The 27,514-nt window shown below is 38.0% G+C and overlaps 1 protein-coding gene across 1 annotated transcript; it reads right to left on the bottom strand.

The window, feature by feature from the left end:
* Positions 1-1,433: 1,433 nt before the first annotated feature.
* Positions 1,434-20,881, bottom strand: Slc16a4 (solute carrier family 16 member 4). Its single transcript, XM_055618190.1, has 8 exons — positions 20,795-20,881; positions 15,561-15,693; positions 14,657-14,800; positions 14,352-14,513; positions 12,376-12,876; positions 10,447-10,658; positions 9,419-9,512; positions 1,434-2,546 (listed from the first exon to the last, which is right to left on the bottom strand). The coding sequence occupies exons 1-8, from the start codon at positions 20,876-20,878 to the stop codon at positions 2,395-2,397; spliced, it is 1,482 nt and encodes a 493-aa protein (XP_055474165.1). The 5' UTR covers positions 20,879-20,881; the 3' UTR covers positions 1,434-2,394.
* Between the last annotated feature and the right edge of the window lie 6,633 nt (positions 20,882-27,514).

Genomic DNA, 27,514 nt, shown 5'->3' with positions numbered 1-27,514 from the left:
TACTACTTGCCTCCACTTTTTTGGGTTCTGAAAGTACAGGTGTGTGTAGTTTACTTGCATGAGATTCAGCCTTTCTCAATTCTTATTGTCTAGGTTTTGAGTGCCTTGTTATCACTTACAAAGTGTTGAAAAGCTTGGGTGTTTGAGATTGATAAAGCCTGTCTGAGTTAAGTCAATTTGAAAGTCTCAGATGGTCCTACTTAATATACAGTTTGCTGAGTTTGGAAAGAATAAGTTGTTGAAGTCTTATGAAAATAATTGCTGCTTAAAACAGAAGGAGAAATATTGGTTTTATTCTTTTGACATAGAAGACAGAAAAAAGTAGTGATTACTGTTCATGAAGGATATTTTGCTTGGAAGGTATATTTTCATCTAGTCTTCACACTATAATCTATGAGGTAGGTAGGTGGTAGTATCCTCATTTTACAGAGGAGAAAATTGGGGCTCAGAGATGTTGAACAACTTAGGAAATCAAATGGTAGCAAGTAGTAGAGCTGAGATTTACTACTGGTCACTTCTTTATGGGGGGGTTAATGTTTTAGGTTTTTTATTTTATTTTATTTTATTTTATTTTATTTTATTTTATTTTATTTTATGTGCATGGGGTTTTGCCTGTATGTATCTGTGTACCTTGTGTGTGTTTAGTGCCCATGGAGGCCAGAAGAGGGCATAGGATCCCTACATTTGTAGCTACAGACTGTGTGTGTAAGCTTGTGGGTAGGTGCCAGTAATGGAATCTGGGTCTCTTTGGAAGATTAGCAAGTGCTCTTAACTTCTGAGCCATCTCTCTAGCCCCATATTATTTTTATTTATGTTGTTTTATGTGTTAAATGTAAAAAAAAAATTAATGAATATTAGACATATATATTTAATGTCAAAACCTGTAGCTGGTTGTGATAATGTACACCTGTAATTCTGGGAGGTTGAAGCAGGATTTTGGATTTGAGGCCAGCCTGGGATAACTGTTTAAAAATAGCTAAATACAAATTTTAAAAATGTTAAAACTACCTTGTTGATCCTTTATACTAGCAGAGAAAATTGAAGTGTGAGCTTAAAGTGCTCATTTTAAAGTTAGACTGGGAGCTGGGGATGTTGCTTAGTGGTAGTATTCTTGCCTGTGATGCTAATGGTTCTGTCTCCAACACCGTAAAGGAAGTTAGATGTGATTCTACATGTTGGGAATGGTCATTGGGGCATTGAATGAGGATGATTGTAAATGGAAAGTAGGAGTGGGCCTGGTCAGAGAAGGCCAGCTGCAGGAGTTGTAGCAGATGGCAAAATTTGCCATCTTATTGCCTTATTTGGAAAGTATCAAGGTGTGCTTCTTGGAACCAAATTCAAGCTTTCAGTTTAGGCTTTTTCTTTATTAGGGAATCAACAGATGTTTTAAACAGAGAAGAGTAAGGGTGGAATAATAATAATAATAATTGGAATATTCTGAAAGATACTAAGGGAGGTTATGTTGTAGAAAATAGTTTTTATTTTGGACACAGTTCATACTGTGTAGCCCACACTGGACTCCAAACTCGATGATCCTGTTTCAGTCTTCTGAGTCCTGGTATATGCCACCATGCTGTGCTCAGAAAATCCTTTTTTACCCAACCAGCCATGATTTCAATATTCACAGATAAATGCTCAGTGTGAGTACCATTATTAACTAGCCATAAATGGTACACACATTTTGATTTAAACATATTTCCTACTAAAATCATCTTTTCAACTTCCATATGAAACTTAGTAGCTCTGAAGAGTCATCTAGATGCTTAATGTAAATATTTTTGGTAATTAAATATAGTGAAAAGATAATTCTATTTAGATGGACAGTAATACTATTCAAATCATCTTCAAATAAAGGTTATTTTAGCAAGTTTTATTTCTGTGAGATAGCACTACACTATATAAACTTAAGAGACAAAGTTATAGGAAAACAAAGATTACTTACAATGAATAAACAACAATAAACTTGTTTTGGAGGGGATATACCATTTTTGTCACTAAGTAAGACTTTATTAAGATTCCTGAGCCCTGCTCAAACAATTACTATATTAAAGAAAAAAAAAATAGTATACAATTATCACATATTTTGGTGACAGAATTACCGTAGTACAAATGAAAGTTTGGATTTATTTATTATAGTACATTCTGATACTCATTTAATAGGTAGAGTAGCTGCTTTATTAATACAGTTTTGATTGAATCAGCCTGTTTGATTAAGTACTAACAATTTAAGTTGTTATTTATTATTCCTCCCATCAATAGGACATTCCTGGCAGCACTAATAAGGTAAGAAAGAATATTAAAAATTATATGGCTTACTTTCTCATTTTTACAAAGATTTTTCTCCTAAGCTTTTGTTTCCAGATTCTTGTTTAGATTCTTCTGTTAAGTAAGCTCTTACTTGATTGTAGTCCTTAGAGGATCAGACTGTTTGCTTTTCCATCGTTCAGCAAGTGGTACAAAGAAAAGGGAAACTGAAGACAGGAGATAACAGGCGCCAGAAAAGTAGAAAGAGCCTGTGTATGTTTGTGTATAATCGTATATCCAGCCTGGAAGGAAGGAGTGATTTCTGTTAATGAAGAACCTTTCCCTTTGTAATTCTCAAGCAAGTCTTAGATTTTGAAAGAAGGGGCCTCCTCTTCGCACTCTGTATTATGAGCCACTGGAATTAAATGAGCTTCTCACCTGTCTTCCTTGAAACTGGATTATTTTCATCTGAGTAGAAATTTACACATCATTAAAAGTCGTTATGGACTTAAAAAACACGTGTTAGGGTGGAGACTGGGGAAAATTAGGGTCATCACATTTTATGGTGACTCTTAAAAAAAGACCACTGATTAAAATGCCAGAATGAGCTAATTGCAAGATGAAGTTATAGCATATAAATGTGGGTTTATATACTATATAGTATATAAATATTATATACTATATAGTATATTATATATAGTATAATATATATAGTAATTATATATTACTATATTATATAGTAATATATAGTGTTATATAGAGTATATAGTAATATACTCTATATAGTAATATATAATTAATATATTATATAGTGTACTATATATAGTATAATGTATGGTATATAATACTGTTGTGTGTGTAAATATATATTTCTATGCTATGTATAGTATAGAAATCTATAATATAATATAATATACATTACACATATATATATGTCATACAGTATATAAATGTAGAAGCAGCTCTTGGCTACCATGCAGGGGAGGGAGGGAAGGAGAGAGAGAGGAAGATGGGGATGGGGGGTCGGATGGAGACATGGACCAAAATGTCTGGGCTATATAGTGAAGGAGGGGCTGGGGTATGCCAGCCTCCCCCTGCAGCAGGTAGGGACTGAGGAATGTCTGAAACCAAACAACTACTGTTACTTTTTGGAAGGAAAATAATCATGAATAACTTTTTTTTTTTTCCAAAGAATAAAAGACTTATCTTTTCTTTACTGAGTTAACATTTGAGTATTTACCATGTCCTGTGTCAAGGATAATACTGAGCCAGATAAGCATTGTCTTTGCCCTCATGAATTTTACAGTTTAGTGGAACAATAGATATTAACAATTTAAATTATAAATTTGGTAAATTCTATGAAGGGAAAGCTGGGGGAGTGGGAATTGTGATCCCATGAGAAGGAACTGCTTGATAAATGTGTCAAGGAGTTCCTCCTGGAACTCTGCAACTGAGCTACATTTCTAACTTAATGTTCTTTAAAATAAGAATGGGAGAAGCCTTGACATCTTTTAGGTCAGTGGCACATAGTAGAACTTAAATAAAACATCTTAGAAATATTTGTTTCGCTGTATGATAGCAAGAAATCAACATATAAATGCCCATATAGAAGTCTGTACTCTGGAAACATCTTAGTGTTACAAAGATGTAACTTTGTGTAACATGTAAGATGAATGAAGTATGCTTGAATGGTTCTGGGTTTGGGGGTGATACACTAGTGAAAAGAGAGGTGAAAATACTCCGTGCTTATGTTTTGTTGTTTTTGTTTTCTTCCCAACCCCAACTCCCATTTAGTGTAATTGTTTATTGCCTTTTCTTTGTTCTCTTATTTACCTCTGAGTTCCAGGATTTGTGGTTTTTGTTAGTTGGTTCTGGGTTTTGAATCCAGGGCTTTATGTGCAGACATGCTAAGCCTATATTCTATTACTGAGCTACACTCCAGCCCTTTTTATTTTGGTAGTTTTGTGTTTTCTATTTTTAATGTAATGCATGAAATGGAGTGTTTTATAGCCTTTTAAAATCAGCTAACTTTAAGGAATTTGTTTATTGATTCCTTATTTGATTAGTGACGTCTCAATTAAATGTTTCTTGGGGTTAAGTTGAAGGAGTAGAGTGAGGTTGATGAATCTTATATTCTATGGGTGTGACTGACTTATAACGCCCTAAGAAATAGGTGAATAATCTTAGCTTTGGAGTTTTTGTAAAAAGGAGGGAAGATGGAGCAGCAGCATCTCCTCCTACATGTATGTGTCTATGTCCTGTGAATTTGTGATGATTATCAAATGTTAGCATCATAGGAAAAGATTAAGCGTTCTTGATAGTGATGTAGATATTGCTAGTGAAAGGAGCACAGGTGAAAATGGGTTCAAGAGAATCGTTTATAAGCTTTTTTTTTTTTTTTACGTACACACTTTGTGAAGAGTATTATATCTGAAACATTGAGGATTAAAATATATTTAATATTTTTTTTTAGAGAAGGAAATCATTTGGCATATTTCAAGTTGGATGAAATAATTTGTTTTGAATGTTCTGCCTATTTATACTTGCTAATTGAGATATCAACATCTTTAAAATTCTAGTTGAGATCCAGAGCCAAATATATAATCTTTAATTTTTAATGATAGACAAAGGTTCACTACTTCACATAGATGTTTTAATACCAATCAAGCTTGAATTTTTAACCTAGAAGCCACCTTACACTTGATTATTATAGCTAATAAAGATTAATCTTATCCAAGACACCTAGTATCTCAAGTATTTTGTATTTGACATATTCGGAATAAGATATGGTAAACATAGTTTAGTAAATTAAAATCTTGGGGTCTTTTAGGATTGGAACTTCCTAAAGGCCCCAGGATAGAAATTTGCAGTTAATATTTACTAAGAGCACTTAGGCATTGGTTCTGTGCTCGGTTTTATTAGAGGATTAGCATTTGGACACTCAATCTTGGCTTTTGCAAAAACAGAATGATAATTTCCTCCTTTAAACCACTGTAGAGCTATTTGGAATGTATTTTTATGTTTCATAGATACTCATCAATCTTTGGAATGCCAAGTCAGGGGGAAGCTGGGTAGGTGGGGTGGTTTTGAGGGAAATTACCTGGAAGTGAACAGTTTACATATTTTCTTCAATGTTAATATATTCCTTTTTATTTATACAGAAAGAACTTTCCTCTGTGTCCTCACTTGTCTTTCACTTGTTCCAGTCTCCACAATAGTCTATTACAGACCAAAAGATTGAGCTATTTTTTTTTTCTTCTAATAAATTTTTAGGTCACAGAGAAATTCTTCACCAATAAGGCAACATAACTGCTAAAACTTTAGAGGTTAATTTGGTAAATGGTGGTACAAAGATCAGATTGAAATTTTTGCTCAGTCTTTTATTTGACTAAAGATAGACTGGAAATAGGGAATGACCTGTCAGTTCATGACATAGCTTATGTGTTAAAGGGACAGAGACCTCCTTGGAGAAATGACTTTACATTTTACCCATTTGTCTTTTTCTGTAAAATACTGAGCTAGTAAAATGTAGCCAGTTTCCCTGTCCTCTTTGACTTAGATGGTTGAAATATCTGAGAGAGGTCTGGGGGAAGGGAAGAAAATGATATACATAAAAATATATAAGTATTCAAATTTATATGGAGATTTTCTTTAGGGACTTTAACCGCTTCTGGAACACAGCCAACATATCAGTTCAGGGATTAGAAATTTTTGTAAAGCAGGGCATGGTGACACATACCTGCAACCTCAGCACTTGAAAAGTAAGAGAATTTTGAGTTTCCTTCACTCTGTACTTCATAGCAAGTTCTAGGTAGCCTGCACTATAAAGTGAGACACCTTGTCTTAGAAAACAATAACAAATAAACAAACCCCCCCAAATTTTAAAAGTTTTCTTAGAGTTTGTCCAAAATGGTCAGTTTTATGAAATAACTCTGACTGAGTTCAACATTTGCACTATCCCACACCCATTTCAAGTTAAGGAAGTAGATGCCTTAGGGTTATGCCTGCTTCATCAGATGTTCAGTCCTGGAAGGAAAAGAATGCAGATTCCAGGAACTGCCAGTTTTAGAAGTTTTAGGCTTGTCCTAAGTATGAAGCCCTGCTAGAGTATAGAGTACATGGCAGAGTAAGTGCTGAAGAGTTGTAGGAGGCCTTGAGAGAGGGAAGGTTCTTATGTACTGAGTTGCAATAAGCTAAAGTTGCTTGGTGGTTACTGCAACTTTAGGTTTGATTATAGAGATAAAATCAAATTGGAATTTGAAAAGTTAGGGGAGTTTTCAAGATATTTGGGCTTGCTTCAACTACGTATGTGCATAATGCATTTGTTTATTGGGCATGGGAGTAGTGGGAGAAGGGAGAACTGTCTGCAAACATATTTATAGGTCTCTAATGTGGGCCTTCTAGTTTGAAATGAAATAGGCTTTTTATTTTGAGCTCATGTTAAATGTTTTGTAGTCAAGATTGGGAATTTTATGTAATTTTTTGTGTTGGAATTGTATGTTGCAGATTATTTTTCTTTCTTTTTTTTTTTTTAATTTACCTTTATTTTATGTGCATTGGTGTTTTGCCTGCATGTATGTCTATGTGAGAATGTCAGATCTTGGAGTTACAGATAGTTGTGAACTGCCATGTGTGTGCTAGAATTTGAACCCGGCCCCTCTGGAAGAGCAGTCCTCCCTTTAACTACTGAGTGATCTCTCCAGCCCCATGATTATACTTTTCTACCCAAGTTGTTGTCTGTAATACTTCTATGTATTCATATTTATTTATTGATCAGAGTCTACTAGAAATATAACAAGATTTCAAATATTAATTCTTATAATTTCCCCACAACCTTTCAAAGCTACAATCTTGGTGCTAAGGTGGAATACTAGCTGCTATCTATGAGCAAAAAACTAGCAGGTTTGTGTGTGCTGTGACATTTAACCTAGACTTAAGTCTGCTAACCACCCTCAGCTAGGGAACTGTGTCTGATTTGAGCTATATTATTAAATAAAATTGGATTTGTTACTAATTATTGGAAGAAAATAGAAAGGATCTGGTTGGAGTGGGCAAAGGTAGCGTTCCATGGAGGAGCAGATGTGGAGAAAGGTAGGTTTTTGTCTTTTGAATTCTTGTCTTATGTTAAGGAATTTTGTTGCTGCTATATTTCTTGTTGTATTCATGATGATAAAAGTTAATAAATAATTTTATTGTCCATGTGGTCTATTTATAGATTTTTTAAATTATTTTTTAAAATTACATGCTTTCTATAGGTTTCCTATGTTCTTTTCTTTCCTAGAATTATTAAAGTGTTGTATAGAACTAACTTTTCTTTTTTGTTCCCATACAGGAAGGAGAAATATATTGTTTATGTATTCATTGTTACCATTTTAAACAAACATTTGACTGAGGATTTACTCTTTGCCAGATTCCTACTTAAACATATCTATATTCTTTTATAGGAATTTCAGCTTTTCGTTTGGTAGTAGAGATGGGTAAGTAAAATTGAGAATCTCTTACAGCTCTGAAGATTACCTATAAACATCTAGATTTAAAGGTGAACACAGTCACATAATTTCCCATATCGTTAATAATCAAGTAATGTTTTTATTTTGATTTTCAAGCTCTAGGAATTGATGTTAGGGCCTCACATGTGTAAGGCAGGTGGTCCACCACTGAGCTGTATCTCCATTCCAAAGAACTGAGTTACTCTGAAAGCCAACATGTAGTGTTTCTTTGGTAGTTGCTGCTGAAGTTAGAACTTGGGAAGAGATTCATTGGTCTTTATAAAGTTCTCTTTATCGTTTTATAGAGGAACGAGTTACAGAAACATGGGCTTCCCTGAAACCTCTCCCTTTAACAAGATGCTTAACCACATAACACCACTCTCAGTGAAATGTCCTTAGTTTTGCCTTACCATAATCTTGAGACATTGTAAGCATCTAACTCCTAGACTTAAAATCTATGTGGGCTTTTAGCAGTAGCCTAATCACTACCTTTGACTTATTAGAACTTAGAAAATTTATGACTGCCCAAGTAAAATGCTTAGGATTAGTGGATACAAGTATTTATCAGGAGCTTCATATTTATCCTTACATATAGTTCTAAGTATTTTAGACTTTGGGTAAGAAAAGACTATAAACATTTTTCTTCTGGTTGATTAAAAACAAATATATTTTATAATACATTAGGTGTGTGCATGAAATAAAAGTTTGACAATAAAATGATTATTTTCTAATTTGCTCTGTTGCAGTCTTTCTTTTTTTTTTTTTTTTCATTAAAAAAGGAAATAAAAAGGAAAGGAAATAGAAGCCCAGAATGATGGCACATGTCTGTAGTTCCAGCACGTGGGAGATTGAGGCAGAAGGATCAAGAGTTCAAAGCCAGCCTTCTCTAGGTAGTAAGTTTAAAGGCAGCCTAGGCTACATGAGACCCTTCCTCAAAAAATACATATTAAAAAAATAATAAATATAAACTTAACATCACTATAGTTTTTTAGTTTTGTATTTTTAAATGATAGGGCAGAATCACTGTTTTCAGTTACTGTCTGAAGTAACAAAAGTGAGGGCTGGCTCAGTTGGCAGATTAATTGTCTAGCATGGGTACCCTGGGTTTGCTCTGACTCCCCACCACTGCAGCATAACCTACATCATTGACGTCACACTTGTAATCCAGCAGGAACAGAGTGATCAGAAAGGTCTTAAGGTTCCTTGGGTGAAAAAGGAGTTTGAAGCCTGCTTGGACAAATGAGACCTTGTCTCAAAAACAAAACAAGTCACTTAAAACTTGCAAAGTTAGTTTTAAGGTGAGTTCTTTTTTGTGAACAATATTGTAGCAATCAGATCAATTAATAAATTGGATCTTTGATCTGTGAGAATCTAACATTCAAGCCTGTTCCCTAGGAATAATTTTTTCTGTGTTAAGTAGTCAAGTTTTTAATTAATCAGCAAGCAGAAAATATCATTTAGGTAAAACTGGTTGTTTCCAGCAAAGTAAAAGAAAACATCTATAGAACTTAAACTCTGTAATTAATATCTGCATCTAATAATGTGTACAGATTTTACTGTATTGTTGATCAGGTAAAACAAATACAGGAAAGTCAAATAGAGCATTTAAACCTGATACTGTAGCATTGGTCCTAGATTTCTATTTTCTTAGTTGAAATTTGCTCAGAGTGTGGCTTAGTTATTACCTGCTATTGGTGGTCCAGAAAGGACAGCCATCCCAGCAAAGAAACTGGCATATCCCAAAAACTTGTGTACTCTAGAATTCTTACATAGATCGACCTGTGGGAAATGAGAATTCAGTGTTAGCCATTTTAAGGAAGAACTTCTCCCATGGTTTATCTTGACAAAGGAATGACAAATACCATTTTTTAAAAAAAATCTCAAACTGAATGGTTTGACTCCTGGGGTGATTCGTTTGGCTGTTTGCCCTGGTCTTAGGAAAGGGAATAGAAGTCAACTAGGCAACAGTAGTTTGGCTAAGGAAGGTGGTGTTTTCAGTTTGTTAGTGGGGAAACACTGGTGTTTGGCTTTGGTTGGTTAACCTTTAATGTGGCTCAGGAGTGTTTTTACTTCCCAAACCTTAATGATTGTCTCCGTTAGGAAATACTATTTTGCAATGTGCAATCACAGAATCCACCTGTGGCTGACTACTAACCATAGGTTTATAAGAAATCTGTTAACACAGAAACTGATTTCAGCCTTGGGAACCTGGAATTTTGACTAAGCATCATACACTATCTTCCAAAACTTAAAATAAAATAAAATAAAATAAAATAAAATAAAATAAAAAATCCCACTTCAATTCATGGTTTAAGTCAGTTTGAAATAAAAATGAAGAACTTATTAAAACAATGTCCTTGAAGTACACAGGACCCAAGGCAGTACACAGAAGCCGTCCTTGTTAGCAGACCTGTATGCTTGTGTTCTAGCAAGAGCCAGAAAACAAAACCCCTAGAGCCTGGACAAGAGGAGTGAACAGAAGGTAATTGGAATCTTGCTGGTCTCTGTGTTCCTTTTCCTGTTCTATGTGGCTAGTCTTCTTAGCTTCTTTTTCTCACACAGTAAGGTGAATGAATAATGACCGGTTATAGCTGGCTACAGGATTTCTGAGGTCTTAATTTTTTAATGATAAAATATAAAATTCTAATTTTCTAGAAGGCTGTTATTTATACTTTTTCTGAGTGATTTAGCATTAGTAATAGAGTCTACTCACCAATACTGGGAGTATTAGTGCCAGGTAGCCACCAGCAAAAATGGCAAAAAAGATAGTATAGGCCATAAGGAGTGGGAATGTGGTGGCTAAAGGAGCAAGCAGGTTAGTTACACCACACAGAATGAGGTAAAACTTGTGGTATTGATACTTCTTGATCCAGTTTTGATCAGCAATCCATCCAGAAATGAGCTGACTGACTGTCTCAGTGATACCTGCAACAGTAAATACAAAGTCAGGTAATCTGTTTCCTAGTCCTTTGGTAAGAATGTCAGTGTATAAGTGCATCTTTGTCCAAAAAGTAGGATACCATCTTGAGGCCAAGGTACATGAGGAAAAAGTGGATTCATTCTGAAATAGGATATGTAACTTACTTTTCTCTTCTAAACATAGCTAATAAAATACCAGAATGCTACTTCCAACTGAACATGAAATCATCAAGTTGTCATGTGTGTTTTCTAATTGTGTGTGCAATCTCTGTTGACAAGACCATGGGCTAAAGAGGTCTTAGAGTCTCTTCAAAGGTCCTGCAAGTGAGGATATGAAACTTAAGTGTCCTGAGGAGTCATGGTGAAACAAGAGAAAAAGCTAAATAAAATCTCACATTAAAAGATATAGACAATGGGACTCTTTGTTTATGAAGCTTTGGAATTTAAGACCTCCAAAGGTTATAGTTAATTTGAAAGTGCATATGAAGCCTAAATATGTCATTTGGGACATAGATGGTATGGTGTAATGAGTAAAGTTTAAGAGCCACAGTTTTTCACTTAGCATTCTTACTGTTTAACCTGTTTCAAGACATAGCAGTTAAAAATAAAAGTTTTCATCAAGAATATCAGGAATCCGGACATGGTGGTACATGCCTTTAATCCCAGCACTAGGAAGGCAGAGGTAGTCAGTTCTCTGTGCAATTCCAGGCCAGCCTAGTCTACAGAGTGAGTTCTAAGAGAGCCAGAGCTCGGTGGTTCAACCCTGTTTCAAACAAGAACTTAGCATGAGCAAGGCTTGAGGTAGAGTGCTTAGTGGTCCAGTACTCCCTTAGCTTGTACAAGGCCTTGTGTTTAAAAAATAGCATAGCCTACACTTGTTTTGAGTTTAAAGGGTTCAAACATAAATTCCATTAAAAGAATAAAAAGTGATACTACTTTGTATTTTTTATAGCAGGCTCCTAGGAAGCACATTGAAACTATAGTATGATTTTCGGCCTAATTTGTATAGCCTTAGTCTTATATAAATGGATTCAATCAGACAGTGAGAGAAAATGGTTAACCAAAGCTCTTGTGTGACAGCATTTTTTTGACTGAAGCAACTCTACAGTGAGAACATTTGAAACTAGGTGTCTTCAGCTTTGCAAGGGCTTGTTAAGTTGATGTTTCCCCAGTAAAGAAGAAAAGTTGAACTGCTGAGAATTGCCAGGTTACTGACAGCTGTGAGGGAAATCACTGTTACAACTATCCTATAGATAGGAAAGGGGCATCATGGCATGGAGGAGAATCCCTCCCATAGCAAAGAAAATCACAGCAAAATCCAGACCTGGGCAGTAAAGCTTCAGAATCAGTCCTTCCAGTTACTACACTGTTTTCTAGCTGGGCTTTCTTTCCAGAGTAGCTGTTGACACTTAGCACCAGCTTTTTGAAATTAGGTTTCTACAAAATGAGTAATTTATATCCATTGTGTTAGACATCTGAAAATGAATAAGTCCACTAGAATCTGCAAGGTAGCAGTTGACACAGCTGCATGAGGAGATGCACAGTACTCTGTTTAGCCTTAGAAAACTTGCTTTTTATAGACTTTCCATGGTCCACTCATGTTCGCTCTCTTGCTGCTTCCCTCCTTTCTCCTTGCTTTCCTTTTAAAATAAAATTTAATAAACTTTTACCAAGCTAAGTTCATTTTCTTTCTAGGTAAGAGGTTTGAAGTAGGTTTTCTTACCAGCTACAGACACAAGGTAGGAGGCATCCATTATGTCAATTCCAAGTGTTTTGGCTCTGGCTACCAGGTGGAAAGTAGGAATGAAATATGCTAGTTGACTGAGAAGAAAAGACCAGGTAAATATGTAGAAGAAGGGATTCCTAAAGAGAAAAATATCTAAAAGTTTTTCTTTGCAGTTCCACGGAACAAGCTTTTTCTTGTAACTTTTGTCATTGTTTGTAAGTAACAGCATGTTCCTGTGAGGCCCATTGCTGAATTCTTCACTTTGATTTTCTAAGACAGTTAAATTTTTAGTAGGTTGTCCAGATTTCTTCATAGTACTGCCATCGATGGAAGACTCTTGTGTCTCATTGCAGTGTGGTGTTTCTGTCCTATACAATATCCCTGGTCCAGTTTCAGACAAACTGATATCTTTGTTCTCTGTTTGGATATGGATGGGTCTTAAGAGCATGCTGGAAGGCACCAAATTCAGTGTAATAGCGCCAAACAATATAAGAGCACCTAAATAGAAGAGAGAAATTGAGAAGGTAAGAATAACCCTTCAGTTTGTGGTACTGTCTACTCAGAAGAGGCCAACCTACATAGTCCAGTAATTCTTGAAAATACTTTGCCTCCCATGTTTACTTAAAAACATGTTTTATTTATGTGCATGCATGTGACCTACTGAAGCAAGAGGAGAGAATCGGCTCTCCTGGAGCCGGAATTCCAGGCAGTTGTGAGAGATATCTGCTGTAGGTGCTGGGAATGGAATTCCAGTCATCTAGAGTAACACCAAAATGCCTTTACCTGCTGAGCCATCTCGCCTTCCCTGCCTCCCAAATTTAACTGAAAGCATTTAACTCTATTGACAGTATACATGCTATAAAAATGTAATGCTTTGGAGATAAAAAATGAAGTTGGACTAAGAAATCATACAGAAGGTTATTTTTGTTAAAGGAAAAGGTGGGAATGGGTTGGAAGGCAGGTTGATAATCTGAATGGCACAAATTTACAATACATTTTAAGTAGATATTTTAAGTATATTGCAGTGACTGGATTTTGGTGTAGGAAACAGAATTAGCTGACGAGACTTGTGGGGAAATAACAAGGGGACAGGCTTCCATCCTATGATATATATATTTTTTAATTCCCTTGAAAGTACATGCTAGTCTTGCCTTTGATAGCACTTGATTGGTTTCAGAACCTGAACATGGCTTGTGTTTCTGGAGAGAACAAGTAGTGCAGGCTTTCTTAGAGGTTTGTCAGCTGGAGGTTCCCATTCACCATAGGACTACTGAATAGTGCTCTACATTGGAAAGAGTTGCCAGAACTACTTTAAAGACAGAAATAGACACACATTTTACTAAAATGCTTCAGATAGGAAATTAAAGGGTTTGGTGAAAATTTCTAGTTGATAATTTATATAAAAGATTATACTGTCGGAACATAATCTTTTTACAAATGTTCTGTTTAATTTATTTTAGGTTTTTTTTTTTTTTAAGTACAGGGGTTTTTGTTTTGTTTTTCTTAGGAGGAAAATAAGAATGTAGGATTGGAGAAAACAGAAGAGCATTGTTTTTCTAAGGGTTTTTCTGCACAGTGTTTCACCTCATGTATTGAATTCCAAAGAGAATTCTGAGTAGGTAGGCAAAGCCTGTAGGTCAAGAAAGATCTCTCATATTCCCTAAGGATGTGCTTTCATTAGGTATCATGCTTATTTCCCCTCAAGAATTATCTTCAGTGCTGGGGATTGAATCCAGAACCTTGTACATATTAAAGCAGTAACTTCTGCAGTTGTTGTTATGTGGTGCCTCATGCTTGTAATCACAGCATTGCCACAAGTTTGAGGACAATCTGGTCTACCTAGCAAGTTCAGGACCTGCCAAGTTCTCATAGTGACCTTAGAGTGAGGAAAAGGAATTTGTCTTAAAGCTTCAAAGGGAGGGTTAAACATTCAATTTTTAGTGTTGATAGTTTAGAAATTTAGATTGACTCACCTGTCCAGTCATAAAGATCTATCAGGAACTTTGTAAAGGGTGCCAACAGAAATGTCAGTCCCATTCCAGAACGGGCAATTGCTGTAGAAAGACCCAATCTTTTTTTGAAATATTTGGTAATTACCACAGCAGCTACTTGGTACAAGAAAGCAGACCCCAATCCTAAAAGAAAAACAAGTTTGAAATTAGGTCATGTTAGGTCATTAGTTATTTGATCAGATGTTATAGATTAGAATATATTTAGGATCCATAGGCAGTAAAGGTTTCCTGTTTTATCTTTTATAGTCTCTTTATAGTGGACTCACCAGGTAACAGCCCCATTGTCACACAAAGAAAGGGAACGCCTGTGGCCCAACTGCTGACCAGATAGCCACCAGAAACAAGGAAAGTCCCAAGAATGGAGGTAGTTTTTTCTCCAAGTATGTCACAAATAATAGCAGCCAGGGGACCTTAAGAGAAGAAAGGGGAAGTGCAAGGTTAGTGTGCTCTGGCATCCCTTAGTCCCTATGTGTGATTTGAATAAATGACTAGAGGAGAACAAGACAACTGCTTTAAGATACTGTATTTTCAAAATAAGATTGTATAGGTGGCCTCTTTTGTAAAGAGTTGAATCACAAATCTTCCTATCACCACCAACTAGAACTACTAGAGAGATTGGGTTTTGTTTGCTTTGAATGTGATCACATAATTAGGACTGAATGGTTTCACTTTGAGGTTGAAGTCATGGCTCACTGGATATAAAGCCTTACCAGACTAGAAAGAAAAGCATGAAAAAGTCCAATCATAGTTAGATTCTTAATTCCTTAATTCCTTTTTTATTTGTTTTGTGTTTTGTGTGTTTTGTTTTTTTTTTTTTTTTTACATTTCTGTCTTTTTCGAGACAGGGTTTCTCTGTATAGCCTTGCCTGTCCTGGAACTTGCTCTATAGACCAGCCTGGCCTTGAACTCAGAGGCCTGCTGCCTTCTGCCTCCAAAGTACTAGGAATAAAGATATGCATCACCAACACCTGGCCTTAATTTCATTTTAACCCTAATTTTTCCCAACTTAATTGCCAAGTTGAGAAGAGCTGAAATACTCTGATGTCCCTTTGAATATTTTATATTAATATTAATGCATATTAATAAATGAACTTTAATGTAACGACTTCAGCCCTAAAGGAGTGACAGTGTCAGTCTCCATAGACAGCAAATTTACTGCCACTTTTATACCTGCAGAAAAACGGAGTGATGACATGATGGATCCAATCCAACCAATTTGCTCTGAAGTGCTATCAAATTCTTCTTGAAAGACCACAAAGAAAATCGCAAATGTTTTGGTCATTCCCATCACAAATACATTTACCTAAACCAAAGCATACCAGAGTCCTTGTTAGGTGGGAAGTCAGGCTATTTCGGTTTGATGCCACCATTCCTCAACTCCTACTTGTAAAGAATGGTGGCAACCACCTACCCTCCTTTAATCAACATTTCCAGTCTTACTTCAGAATAGTGGTATTTCTTATCTAGGCAACAGACCAAGAATTGGCAACTGTATTGGAGGCTTCCAAAGTTCAGGAGAGGATCCCAAACATTTTTGTCATTCTGACTTGAAGGAAAGTACAAAACTAAGTTTGGGGCTTAGAAGATGGCTTAGCAGTTAAAACAATTTTTGCACTTCTAGAAAACACAATTTCAGTTTCCAGCACCCATAATCTGTCAATCTGTTATAATTTTCCTCTAAAAAGTCAAAACTATCAAATTACATAAATATCAAATGCATTCGACTTGTTTCAGTTCAGAATACAGTGTACCTTGTTATGAGCAAGGATCACGAATCTGAAAGGTCATCCTGTAAGTCTTTAACCTGTGTGTGTGAATTCTGTGGTGAGTGATGGCCACAGACTGCTTATCTCTGGGGTTTTTAGTTTTGATATTGGGTTTTTGTCTGTTTGGTTTGGTTTTGCTTGTTGCTCTTTATTTGAGCCTGTAATCTTGGCTACTCTGGAACTCACTGTGTTGACCAGGCTGGCTCTTAACTCACAGAGATCTCCCTGTCTGTGCTTCCCAAGTACTGGGATTAAAAGCGAGCACCATCACTCCTGGCTTTCTTCTCTGTGCTCTTAATCCTTTGAATCTGGCTAGCCTTTGGTCTCCAGTCAGAACTTTTTATTTTCTTGATGTCTGGCTTATGACCACTGTGAAATGGGTCTGACTTGCTCAATAACAGGCTGAGTTGTGTATTCACAGAGTAGCAGGAAAACAAGGGCAGAGCTTTCAAATCTACCTAGCTAGTTCTCTTTTAATTTTTAACTTCCTAGTTATTATTTTTTTTTAGACTTTAAAAAGATACTAAAGACCTCTCACAATGTCCGTATTTTCTCTTAAGTAGCCAAGCAGACTACTATGTAAGTCTTGACACCATGCCTTGGATCAAACTTGGTATGATTCAGTCCTGCTTCAGAGTCATCAGACATTGTAATTGCCTCACCTCCAAATGAAGCAAAAAAATGGAATAGTCCAATCCTTAATTTCCAATTTAGAAGCAGTTAGATTTTTGTTGCTTTGTTTTGTTTTGTTTGTTTGTTTTTGAGATAGTTTCCCTGTGTAGCCCTGGCCATCTTTTTAAAAAATTAATTAATTTACTTTTTTATTAATTACAGTTTGTTCACTTTTCATCTCCCCTGTAGCTTCCTCCCTTATCCCCTCCCAATCTCACCCACCTTCCATTTTCTCCACCCATGCCCCTCTCCCAGTCCACTGATGGGGGAGGTCCTCCTCCCCTTCCATCTGATCCTAGTCTATCAGGTCTCAGAACTGGCAGCATTGTCTTCCTCTGTAGCCTGGTAAGGCTGCACTCCCCTCAGGGAAGAGGTAATCAAAGAGCAGGCCATCTTTGAACTCAGAGGGAGATCTACAGGCCTCTGCCTCTGCCTTACAAGTGCTGGGATTAAAGGCATGTACCACAACCATGGCAAAAGCAGTTAGTTGTATTGGACCCCCTCCCCCATGTGTGTGGGGTGTGTGTGTGTGTGTGTGTGTGTGTGTGTGTGTGTGTGTGTGTGATCTAGGTCAGCCTCATTTTAAAATCAGAGTGCCAGTTGTTAGGGTTAGTTTTATTTAATAACAGCTTCTTTCTATCCCAGATCTTTCCTGTAATATTATCATAGCTTATCCTGCCTTCATTAATACATTTCTTCAAAATCTGCTGTGTCTACTTCCTCTTATTTCAGCATTCCACTGAAAATAGAGGTTCACCAGCTTGGTGCCCATCTTCTAAGAGCTCTGACCAAGATTAACAAAGACTTCCTTGTGGCTAAGCCAGGAGATTGCTGCCATTTCTATTCTGTGACCTCACCAGTGTCCACACATCATTTTTTCCTGATAATTTCTAGACATCTATTTTTCTGCTTTTGTTTCCTTTGTGGATTATATCATTCATCCCTGTATTGATCTCTCCCAAGATTTTGTCCTATTCCTCTTTTCTCTGGTGATTTTACCCACTTTTCCTTAAAGTTCATACAGTGTCTATTGGAGACACAGCTGCACATCAAGCATGTTCTTGGTTATAAATCCTTTGGAAACTGACCAAGATTAAGCCATTCCAACTATTCAGAGATTTTCTTCCTTTTTCCTTCTAGCCCTAGTGAAAGGCATCACCTACCAAAGTGCTCAAACTAACAAGTCTGGGCTCTCATATTCCCTATCAGATTCCTCTCCACATCCTAGAGGTCTGTCCTCTGATATGCTCAGCTCTATTTTCAGTGATTCCTCATTATTGCCTTAAGTTTAGAGCCTTTGTGTGTGTGTGTGTGTGTGTGTGTGTGTGTGTGTGTGTGTGTGTATGTATATGTTGCAGCTTGACCAATGAATACCCTGTGTCTAGATACCATCCTCACTAATCCATTATTGACCCAGCATCCACAGATGCATTTCTGAAATACTTCCCTGATTAATTTGCCTCATTAAAACTTCAGAACAACCAATATTCTTTGTCTGTTTGTTATTTTTCTGAGATTATTTCACTGTGTAGCCCAGGCTGGCTTTGAACTGATTCCTGCCACTGCCTCCTAAAGTGCTGTGATTACAGTTGTACATCACCACACTTGCCTCAACAAGATTTCAGTAGCCTCTCTCTGACTTGTCTGTCCTCTTGGCTATTTATAAATGTATCGGTTTAGTCATCCTCACCAGCGGGTATTTAATGAATGGCTATTGTGTTTCAGGCTGTATATTCAGAGTAGGCATACAATAGTGAGCATACACTGATGAAGAGTGTAAATGTGGTTTCCTTCCCTTATTGAATGGTTAGTTTGGGAAAACATACTAAGCACAGAAACAGTTATGTATAAAGTATGATAAGTTATATTGTAACCTCTTTCTGCCTTTGTGGTGGGAGTTCACAAAGCATAGTGAGATTTTTTTTTTTTCATTTTTTTCAGGAGTTCTTATACAAAAGCACTCTTATAATTCACATGGAAATAAATGCATTGCCCTACTGGACCATGGTGGCATTCGAGGCTAGCCTGGTCTACAGAGTGAGTTCCAAGACAGCCAGGGCTACACACAGAGAAACCCTGTCTCACCAAACAAACAAACCAGGGCTGCACACACAGAAAACCTGTCTCAATAAATAAGTGCATTGCCCTGTAAGGGTGACCTGTAAGGATATCTCATTATTACTGTGAACTGTGGGTTAGCCTGAGTTCATTGCAAACATTTTGGTATATTTTTGTGCTTCAATAAGCATCATATTACCCAAATGACATTATTAATCTGTTTATTAGGTACTTTTAGTTAGCAGTAATTAATCAACTTACCATCCATTTATAATAATGTGGAGAAGAATGGGAGAACCAGACTTCAACAATACCAACACCATGCACCATTTGAGAGGAGACCCAACCAGGCTCTCAGGCTTAAGGTGGTTTTAGCTTCCCTGTTATTAAAGTTTCTATGGGCAGGGAGAAGACATTCTTTGATATTGAAGCCAGAGTTTAACAAATTGTGTTTTGTTAAGTTTATAGTTTACAAATCTTAGCTGAGAACCTCTGCCCTCTCTTCCTCCCCCCCTTTTTTTATCATTAGGGAGGAGTAATGCATTATGTTTTCCCACCCTCAATTTCATACTGATATCTGTTACCAAGATTTGTCCTATCGTGTGGGCTGCTTGTTGTAAATCTAAGCAGGGGAGGAACGTCACGAAGAAAGGTGTTCTTGTGAGTGTGTCTAAAAGTTAATAGATTGATCTAGGGGTGCTTAACAATTATAGGGCTGGTACCACCATACACAGGGTCAATGTTCTAGAATGGACATGTTGATAATGCATATCACCACTTTTTTATATTAATTACAGTTTATTCACTTTGTATCCCAGCTGTAGTCCCCTTACGCCTCCCCTCCCAATCTAACCCTCCTTCTGTTCTCCTATGCTCCTCATATTACCACTTTTTTTACATAGCATCCTCAACAGTGTCTTGGAGGTGAGGGCAAGAAGTTTTTACTGCACATGTCAGACATACAGAGTTTAATTCTAGTTTAAATTCTGTGGGAAGTGTGGGCAGCAAGCTGAAATGTTCCCAGTTCCTATCAGTAAACAGGACTGTTTGAGTTAGTTTTCTATTGCTATGATAAAATGCTTGGAGAGGAAAGGGTTCATTTCATCTTACAGTTTATAGACCGTCTTAAAAGTCAGGGCAGGAACTGAAGCAGAAGCTATAGAGGAATAGTGCTTACTGGCTTGTTTCCTCAGCTTGCTCAGTTTGCTTTCCTAAACAACATAGAACCACCTGACCAGGGGTGATGGTGAGCTGGGCTCTCCCACATCGATCATTAATCAAGAAAATGTCCTTGCAGACTTAGCCTACAGGCCAGTCTGATAAAAGCAATTCCTCATTGATGTTTCCTCTGATGCATCTAGGCTTGTGTCAAGTACACAAAAGCTAGCAGAGACACTATGAAGTATTGTGTACATGTTAGGCTGAATGGGCACATGGGTTTGAGATAGGGTCTTGCCATGCATGGCTGGCTGGCCTTCAACTCTTAGCAATCATCTTGCCTCAGGCTCCTGAGTACTGAAATTACAAGTACAGTCTCACACCTGTCAGGGCTTCGTACTTTCTAGGAATGACCAGTGCTAGCTCCAGCAAAGTCAAAAATATAATGTTCCCAACTCCCAACTGCCAGGCTGCCCAAGGTACAGCTGCCAATCATGCCTGGAACATTCTCTGATTAAGAGATCAGAGGCAGAGGAGAGGACTGACTGGATGACAATGCTTCTATTTTCTCTCAAGGCGGCAGCTCATTTTCTGGGTCCACCCAAACTACTCTCTGATCTTAGCAGTTTGGGGGAAGTTCCTGGTTCCCTGTCTACTCGAATCTCATGATTTCTTAAGTGATCTTATTAGGCTGCTTTTAAGCTTTTCTTCAAACAGTTCAGCAGTTGGAAAGGGGAAAGAAACACTTACCAGGAAAAAATGAAACACAATCATCCATCCCCATCCTCCATCCAGGGGTTTAGTGTAAGGGAGGGCCTTTTCTTCCCTCTTCATCGTGATGCTTCCTTTATGTTACCTACAGAGATCACTGTAACAGATACAAAACATAGTTGATTCAGCAGTCAAGAGAGTGACCTAAACTTTTGTGGGTTTTGTGTTTGTTTCTTTGGTTGGTTTTAAGACCTGGTCTTGCTATGTAGCTCTGGCTGCTCTAGAAATCATAGCAGTCCTGCCTTCACCTCCTGAAAGCTGGGATTATAGATATGCATTGCTAAACTTTTAAATTTTGTTTTTCTCCACGGTGTAAAACCAATTATTCTATGGTTTTATCTTTTTGTTCCCCCTTAGTTATAGAAGTCTGCTTGGTGTAAATAAGGTCTCAACCTCATTTCCCTGACAGTAATGGCCACTTGTGTTCAGGTTCACCACCAGCTAGCTATAAGCCAATTCTAGAGGAAGCCATGTGTTACTTCCAGTCCTGTGAACCAGCCCTTGACTTTAAAGAAAAAAAGAAAATTTGTGGGGGATCTTGGGTTTAGACAGCCCCTTTTATGACATTTGGGTATTTGAAGGAACTAGATATGCCAACAAAGGGTATTATCTCAACTGGATACTAGATCAGGAGAAGAAACTGGGAAGCTTGCTTGTGAAATAGAGAATTGAAATAAAGGGTACTGGATAGAGGTTAAATATTTTGGGTGTGGTGGTGGATTCTGCAGGAGACTAGAATGCCATAGTATGCTACCTTCAAGCAGAGAGTTAAATAAATACGATAGAAAGAGAACGAGTGAGAAGAAAATATGTGTGTGTGTTCTGAGGAATGGATGTTATCCTCATTTCCCATTTTTAAAACAGGTGAGAGAGAGAGAGAGAGAGTGTGTGTGTGTGTGTGTGTAATGACTGTTAGATGATTAGGCTGGATGGAAAGATGGCAGTTTTTTCAGGCCCCTTGAAAAGACCAACCCAAAGCCCAATTTCATTTTCACCTTACCTTTAAGGATGTGTTCAGCAAACGAATCCTCTACAGACAAGGAAATTTTGGAGGAAAAATTAGTTACTTTTTCTAAAATGTAACTTTTTTTGAAGGCATTTTATTCCTCTGCCTGGTGAAAACAACCAGGCATTGTAGTCAGCAGGGCTCAGTGGTTGAGGCACTCCTGCCAGTGGACTTTATTTCCGGAGGGTGGAGGAAAAGCTGTAACTTGAGAGCAACTGGGGCCAGCCTTCCGACAGGCGTACAAGGTAAGCTTTTTTTTCACCACCAGCCAAAAGCTTTTGGAGTAAACCAAGGAGAAAATCCTCCCAGTGATACCTTAAGCCTAGGGGGAGGGGAGAATGGAATTCCAGAGTTTTGAAACACTTGTTCAAAGTTCCTCAGGGAGTCTTGAGACTGGTTATAAGAAACATAAAACTGTTCCAGAGCTGGAGACCTTTTTTTTTGGACCACAAATGACGGTGTTGGAGCTGGAGATGTTCCCCATGATGGAGTACATGCTTAACTTGGGTACCTGGGTCTAGTCCTGAGTAACAAATGCACAGCAGTCCACAGTAAATTCAGCCTGCTCTGTGCTCTTTTGTGCTCACTGACTAAATAGTACAATTACTAATTTGGGGTTTCAGGTTCCATTTTAATTGCTTTTTTGAACCCGATTACTTTAAATTCAAATGGTTCCCATGAAAGACATATACTTACAGTAATTTTAATGAAACTTTTTTTAACTGAATTTTGGAAGTGATTAAGGCTGAGTCCTAGTAAATTACCTAAATAATTCAACATTCCAGTCCAATTTCCTTCCTTTGCCCCACCTTCCACATTTAAAAAAAGAAAAAGTTACCAAGAAAATGCCTTTGATCTCCCTACACCAACATTCCAGATTTTAAACCAGAGTTTATTTTAAGCCAAAGTATGATTTCTTTGATTTGGGGATCCGCACTTTTTTTTTTTTCTGTAGTTGTTTTTAAACAAGGGGCTTCTCATCCTCTTAAAGCCCAGCACTAATACGTTTTGATCAGAAAGCTTTCAGGAGTACACTCAGTGAATGCAACCATGAAAAGATGATGCAGTTATGTGGTGTTGGTGGAAAAGATCAAGGTAAAACCCAGAGGGAGAGGCATACTTTTCAGAGAGCTTTGTAATAATTATGTACACCAGAGCATGCTTTTAGTGGCCATTCACGGAGCTGTTTTCAAGGTCTTTGGTGGCGTGCTTGCTCCTCTTTTAAAGCAAACCTGCGATTTAGTCACAGGAGATGCAGTTGAGCTTGACATTGATAGCTCTGCCTGGAGCCCTGAGACCAGCTTTGAGGCAGAGTGGAACAGGGTCATCTACCAGCTAAGAGGATTTTGATGTCCTAAAAGATGAGCCCCTGCAGACACACCTTTATATAGAAACTTCAAGGGATAGTGGAGTAGTGAGTAATTCTGCTTTGGTTAGAATCTCAACTTTACATTTTCAGTCTTGAAATTCTGAGCAAGTTAACCTCTTTAAATTTGTCTCCAAAGCTATAAAATATGGCTAGTGCTTTTCTGCAAGACTGTTTAGGATTAAGATTACTGCTTCATGTGGAAGCTCACACTTAAACAATCTCAGCTCACCAGATGCTGAAGCAAGGAGGATTGCTGTGAGTCTGTGCAAATCTGGGTTAAGTCAGATCCTTCTTCTACCTCTACCTCCCCTCCCCCCAAATAAAACAACAACCCATGAATCATTCTTATTAATCAGAAGGAATAACTGAAGCTATCTTGGATATTAGTTAATATTTTGGCACCCATACCCACTGACTTAATGAAGTTTCAGGGTCCTTAAATATATGAATAATTTCCCAGCTAAAAATTTACCATCGTTACTTATTACCGTTGTTCTACTGTCTGATGACTACTGGATAATTTTTAGCCCTTGAGACTCAGAGTTTAGTACAACTAGGCTAGGAAAGTTATCCAGCTGAACCTTTCCTTGTCCTTGTTCAGTCCTTACCTTTAAAATGTTGGCTCACTGTTGTGTGGTGGTAGTGCATGCCTTTAATCCCAGCGCTTGGGAGGCAGAGGCAAGCGGCAGCCAAGGCTACACAGAGAAGCCCTGTCTCAACAAACAAACAAAAAGTTCGCTCACAAAGCTGGGCATAGTAACACACCATTGATCCCAGCACTCAGGAGGCAGAGGCACGCAGATATATGAGTTTGAGGCCAGCCTGGTTTACATAGTGAGTTCCAGGATAGCCAGGGCTACACAGAGAAACCCTGTCTCAAAAAAAAAAAAAAAAAAAAAGCCAAAATAAATAGAAAAAAATTAAAAATAAAGTTGGCTTACAGGGTTGGCCTCTAGCTGGTATTTGGAAACTGAGCCTTCAGGAGAATTCCTACCACCATTATTCTATAGGGAGGAAACAATCTGTTCTGGGAACCTGGAAGTTTGGCATTTGTTAGTAGATAATGCTCATGTGATCATCCTAGTCTGGGCACTGAGAGTGTAGTGAACTACTCTACCTGAAGATATTTCATAGATGTTTTCACAACTCAGTGCTGGAGTACATTCTATGTGACTTGACTGAAGGAGAATTCTTGGAACTTTGTGCTTGTTTCTTTCTTGTTTTGTCCCAAGCACCATTTTCTTTTGTTAATTCTCCTTTTACTATATGATTACAAGGAAATGTTGAATCCCAGACCTAAGTGTCTTAGTTAAGGTTTCTATTGCTCTAATGAAACACTACGACTAGAAAAAAAGCAGGTTGGGGAGAAGGGGTCTATTTGACTTACACTTTCATATCACTGTTTATCATTAAATGAAGTCAGGACAGGAATTCAAGCAGGGCAGGAATATGGAGGCAGGAGCTGATGCAGAAGCCATGGAGGGATGCTGCTTATTGACTTGCTCAGCTTGCTTTCTTACAGGATCCAGGAACACCTCAGGGTCCTACTATAAGCTGGGCCCTCCCCCATCAATCAGTAATCAAGAAGATGGCCTAAGGGCCTGCCTATGGCCCAGTCTTATGGAGACATTACTTTTATAAAGATTTATTTATTTTATGTATCTAAGTGCTCTGTCTGCATGCCAAAAGGGGACATCAGATTACATTATAGATGGCTGTGAGGCACCCTGTGATTACAGGGAATTGAACTCAGCCAGTGCTCTTAACCTCTTGAGTTGTCTCTCCAGCCCCAAAGTGTCACATATAAACTTTCAGTAGGTTTTGGTTTTTTGAGGCAGGGTTTCTCTGTGTAGCCTTGACTGTCTTGGACTCACTTTGTAGAACAGAATGGCCCTGAACTCAGAGATCTGTCTGCCTTTGCTTCCCAAGTGTTGGGATTACAGGCATGCACCACCACACCCGGGCTTTTTTTTTTTTTTTTTTTTAAGAAATGGGGTTTCTTTGTGTGTAGCCCTGACTATCCTGGACTCCCTCTGTAGACCAGGCTGGCCTCAAACTCATAGGGATCTGCCTGCCTCTGCCTCCTGAGGGATTAAAGGCATGTGCCACCATGCCTGGCTGGAGATGTTTTCTTAATTAAGGTTCTTTCCGATCAGATGACTTCAGCTTGTGTCAAATTGACACAAAACTATCCAGCACACTGAAGAATTTGCCTGGCTTTTCTCAAGAAAAAATGTTCTCCAGAGCAAGAAACAGTTGGCAGTGGAAGTGGGGACAGTAAGGTTTACTATAAGTAATTGGTTCACATAATTATGGACACTAAGAAGGTCAACCTCTGCAATCAGCAAACTGCAGACCTGGAAGTCAATGTTCCAAATGAGGTCAGCAAAACTGAGGTGTAAGTTTCAGTGTCCCTGGCCAAAGAAACAAATAGGGAGAAAGAATGGAAGTCTACTCAAGGATTCACTGGGTTACAGGAGGGTCACAAACATACTGATTCAAATGGTCTTGTCCAGATAGAGTGAGAAATGGCTTAACTTCAATTATCTTGGCATCTCATGGTGCAGTCAAGTTAATACACAAAATTAACCATCATAGGGACAGGCTTGGAAAACCCCATGCAACCATATTTCAGTTTTAGTTCTGTGCAGACTAGAAAATTACTTATCTCCAGAGTGGTGGTTTGAACTTGAATGGCCATTTGACTACTTGGCCCCTAGTCAGAGCTGATTGCAAAGGATGAGGAGGTGTAACATTGCTTGAAGAGACTTGTACTGGGTGCAGGATTTGTGGTTTCAAAAGAGTCTTGGCATTCCTAGTGTACCTTTCTCTGCCTCCTGCTTTTGGAACAAGATGTGATCTCTTATCGAGATCTCTCTGTTCCTACCACCATGTCTTTGCTACACCATAATAGACTCTAATTAACACTCAGAAACTATAAATCCAATTAAAGGCTTTCTTTTCTAAGTTGTCATGGCCATGCTGTTTTATCACAGCAATAGAAAAGTAACAAGACATCTAGCCATCAGGACTTCCCAGCAAGAGTCTTGTTTTATTAATAAATTGGATATACTTTTTTCTACCTCAAATGGTTACTGTAAATAAATGAGAAAATGTTTGCTTTGCAGATACTGCTAAAGAGAGGGGTTAAGAGATAAGCAGATATGGCATGACGTGGCACAAGCAGTGGGCAGGAGCTGGGTCTTGCAGATGATGACAGGAACTTTGATTTTGTTCAAAATGCAACAGATGGGAGGTACTGTGAGGATGGAAAATTTTTACTTGGCCCCATACTCTAGGAACCTGAACTTGTAAACTTTAGTTCTTAGCAAACCAGGATCTGATAGAAACGTCTGATACAAACTGTTTCTGAGAGACCCCTCCTGTTTGTGTTCTGAAGTCATGGCAATCCCTAGACCCCCTCCTGTTTGTTTTGCAGTCACTACACCTGGATACAGCAACCACCGATTGCTGTTTCATCAAGATCTTTTATTCGTTGGTCATTGGGTTTGACGGCTACCCCAAGAGACGGAGGGTCTCCCCACTTCGGGGGCCCAACAGTACTTGGTGTGCAGTGAGCAATTATATTTTGTTACTGAGCATCATCATTACCAGGATGCCCTGTCAGATTCAATGTAGCTGAAACTGAAATTCATCACCTTTCTTCTGTTCTAGGACATAGGCTAGAAAATTCCACCCTTGTTCCTATTCTTCTTTGCTCTGTTGCCCTTTTTTTTGTACTTAGTATCAAGATGATTATTTTATGGAATCCATTCTTTCCTAAACTAGGGCGATACAGAAGATTAAGTGAACTAAATGCATGTAAGTTTCTCAGTGTAAACCTAGTATACAAAAACCTCACTGAAGACTGACTTGTAAAAGCCTGGCATGGCGGCTTGGGGGAGGGGAGCTGGCCCCACCCCTTGCTGCCACTGCTTGGCTCTGCTCAGTGGATGGCTTGTGACATGGATGCAGGTGGAGAAAGACCCCTCGAGGGCCAACTGCCACTAGAAATTCAACCATGAACACCACACAATGGACTTGCTTTTTTATTTTTTTGGGGGGGAGGGAAGAGCCACGGGAAGGAATCACATGGGAAGATTGGGAGATGAAGAAGATGGGATTGGGGTACATGATGTGCGATTCCCAAATAATTAAAAACAAAACAAAAACAAAATAGCATAGTGGCACACACCTATAATCCTAGCACTTTTGAAATGAGGCAGGAGGATCAGATATTCAAGGACATTTTTGACTGAATAGTGTGTAAGGCCAGCCTGGGGTACAAGACCCTGATGTGTTTTAACGTCTCAGTACATTTGGG

Source organism: Psammomys obesus, unplaced genomic scaffold (assembly GCF_907164565.1).
Source record: "Psammomys obesus unplaced genomic scaffold, mPsaObe1.curated_primary_1811, whole genome shotgun sequence".
Lineage (NCBI taxonomy): Eukaryota > Metazoa > Chordata > Mammalia > Rodentia > Muridae > Psammomys > Psammomys obesus.
This window is presented reverse-complemented; position numbering and strand designations above follow the sequence as displayed.

Excerpts from the sequence above, each read along its gene's own strand:
- Slc16a4 (XM_055618190.1), bottom strand. The coding sequence starts at position 20,878 with ATGAAGAGGGAAGAAAAGGCCCTCCCTTACACTAAACCCCTGGATGGA. Across the intron at positions 10,659-12,375 it reads CTACCTTGTGTCTGTAGCTG|GTATCACTGAGACAGTCAGT; the intron begins GTAAGAAAACCT and ends TTACTGTTGCAG. Across the intron at positions 9,513-10,446 it reads CACTAATACTCCCAGTATTG|GTCGATCTATGTAAGAATTC; the intron begins GTGAGTAGACTC and ends CATTTCCCACAG.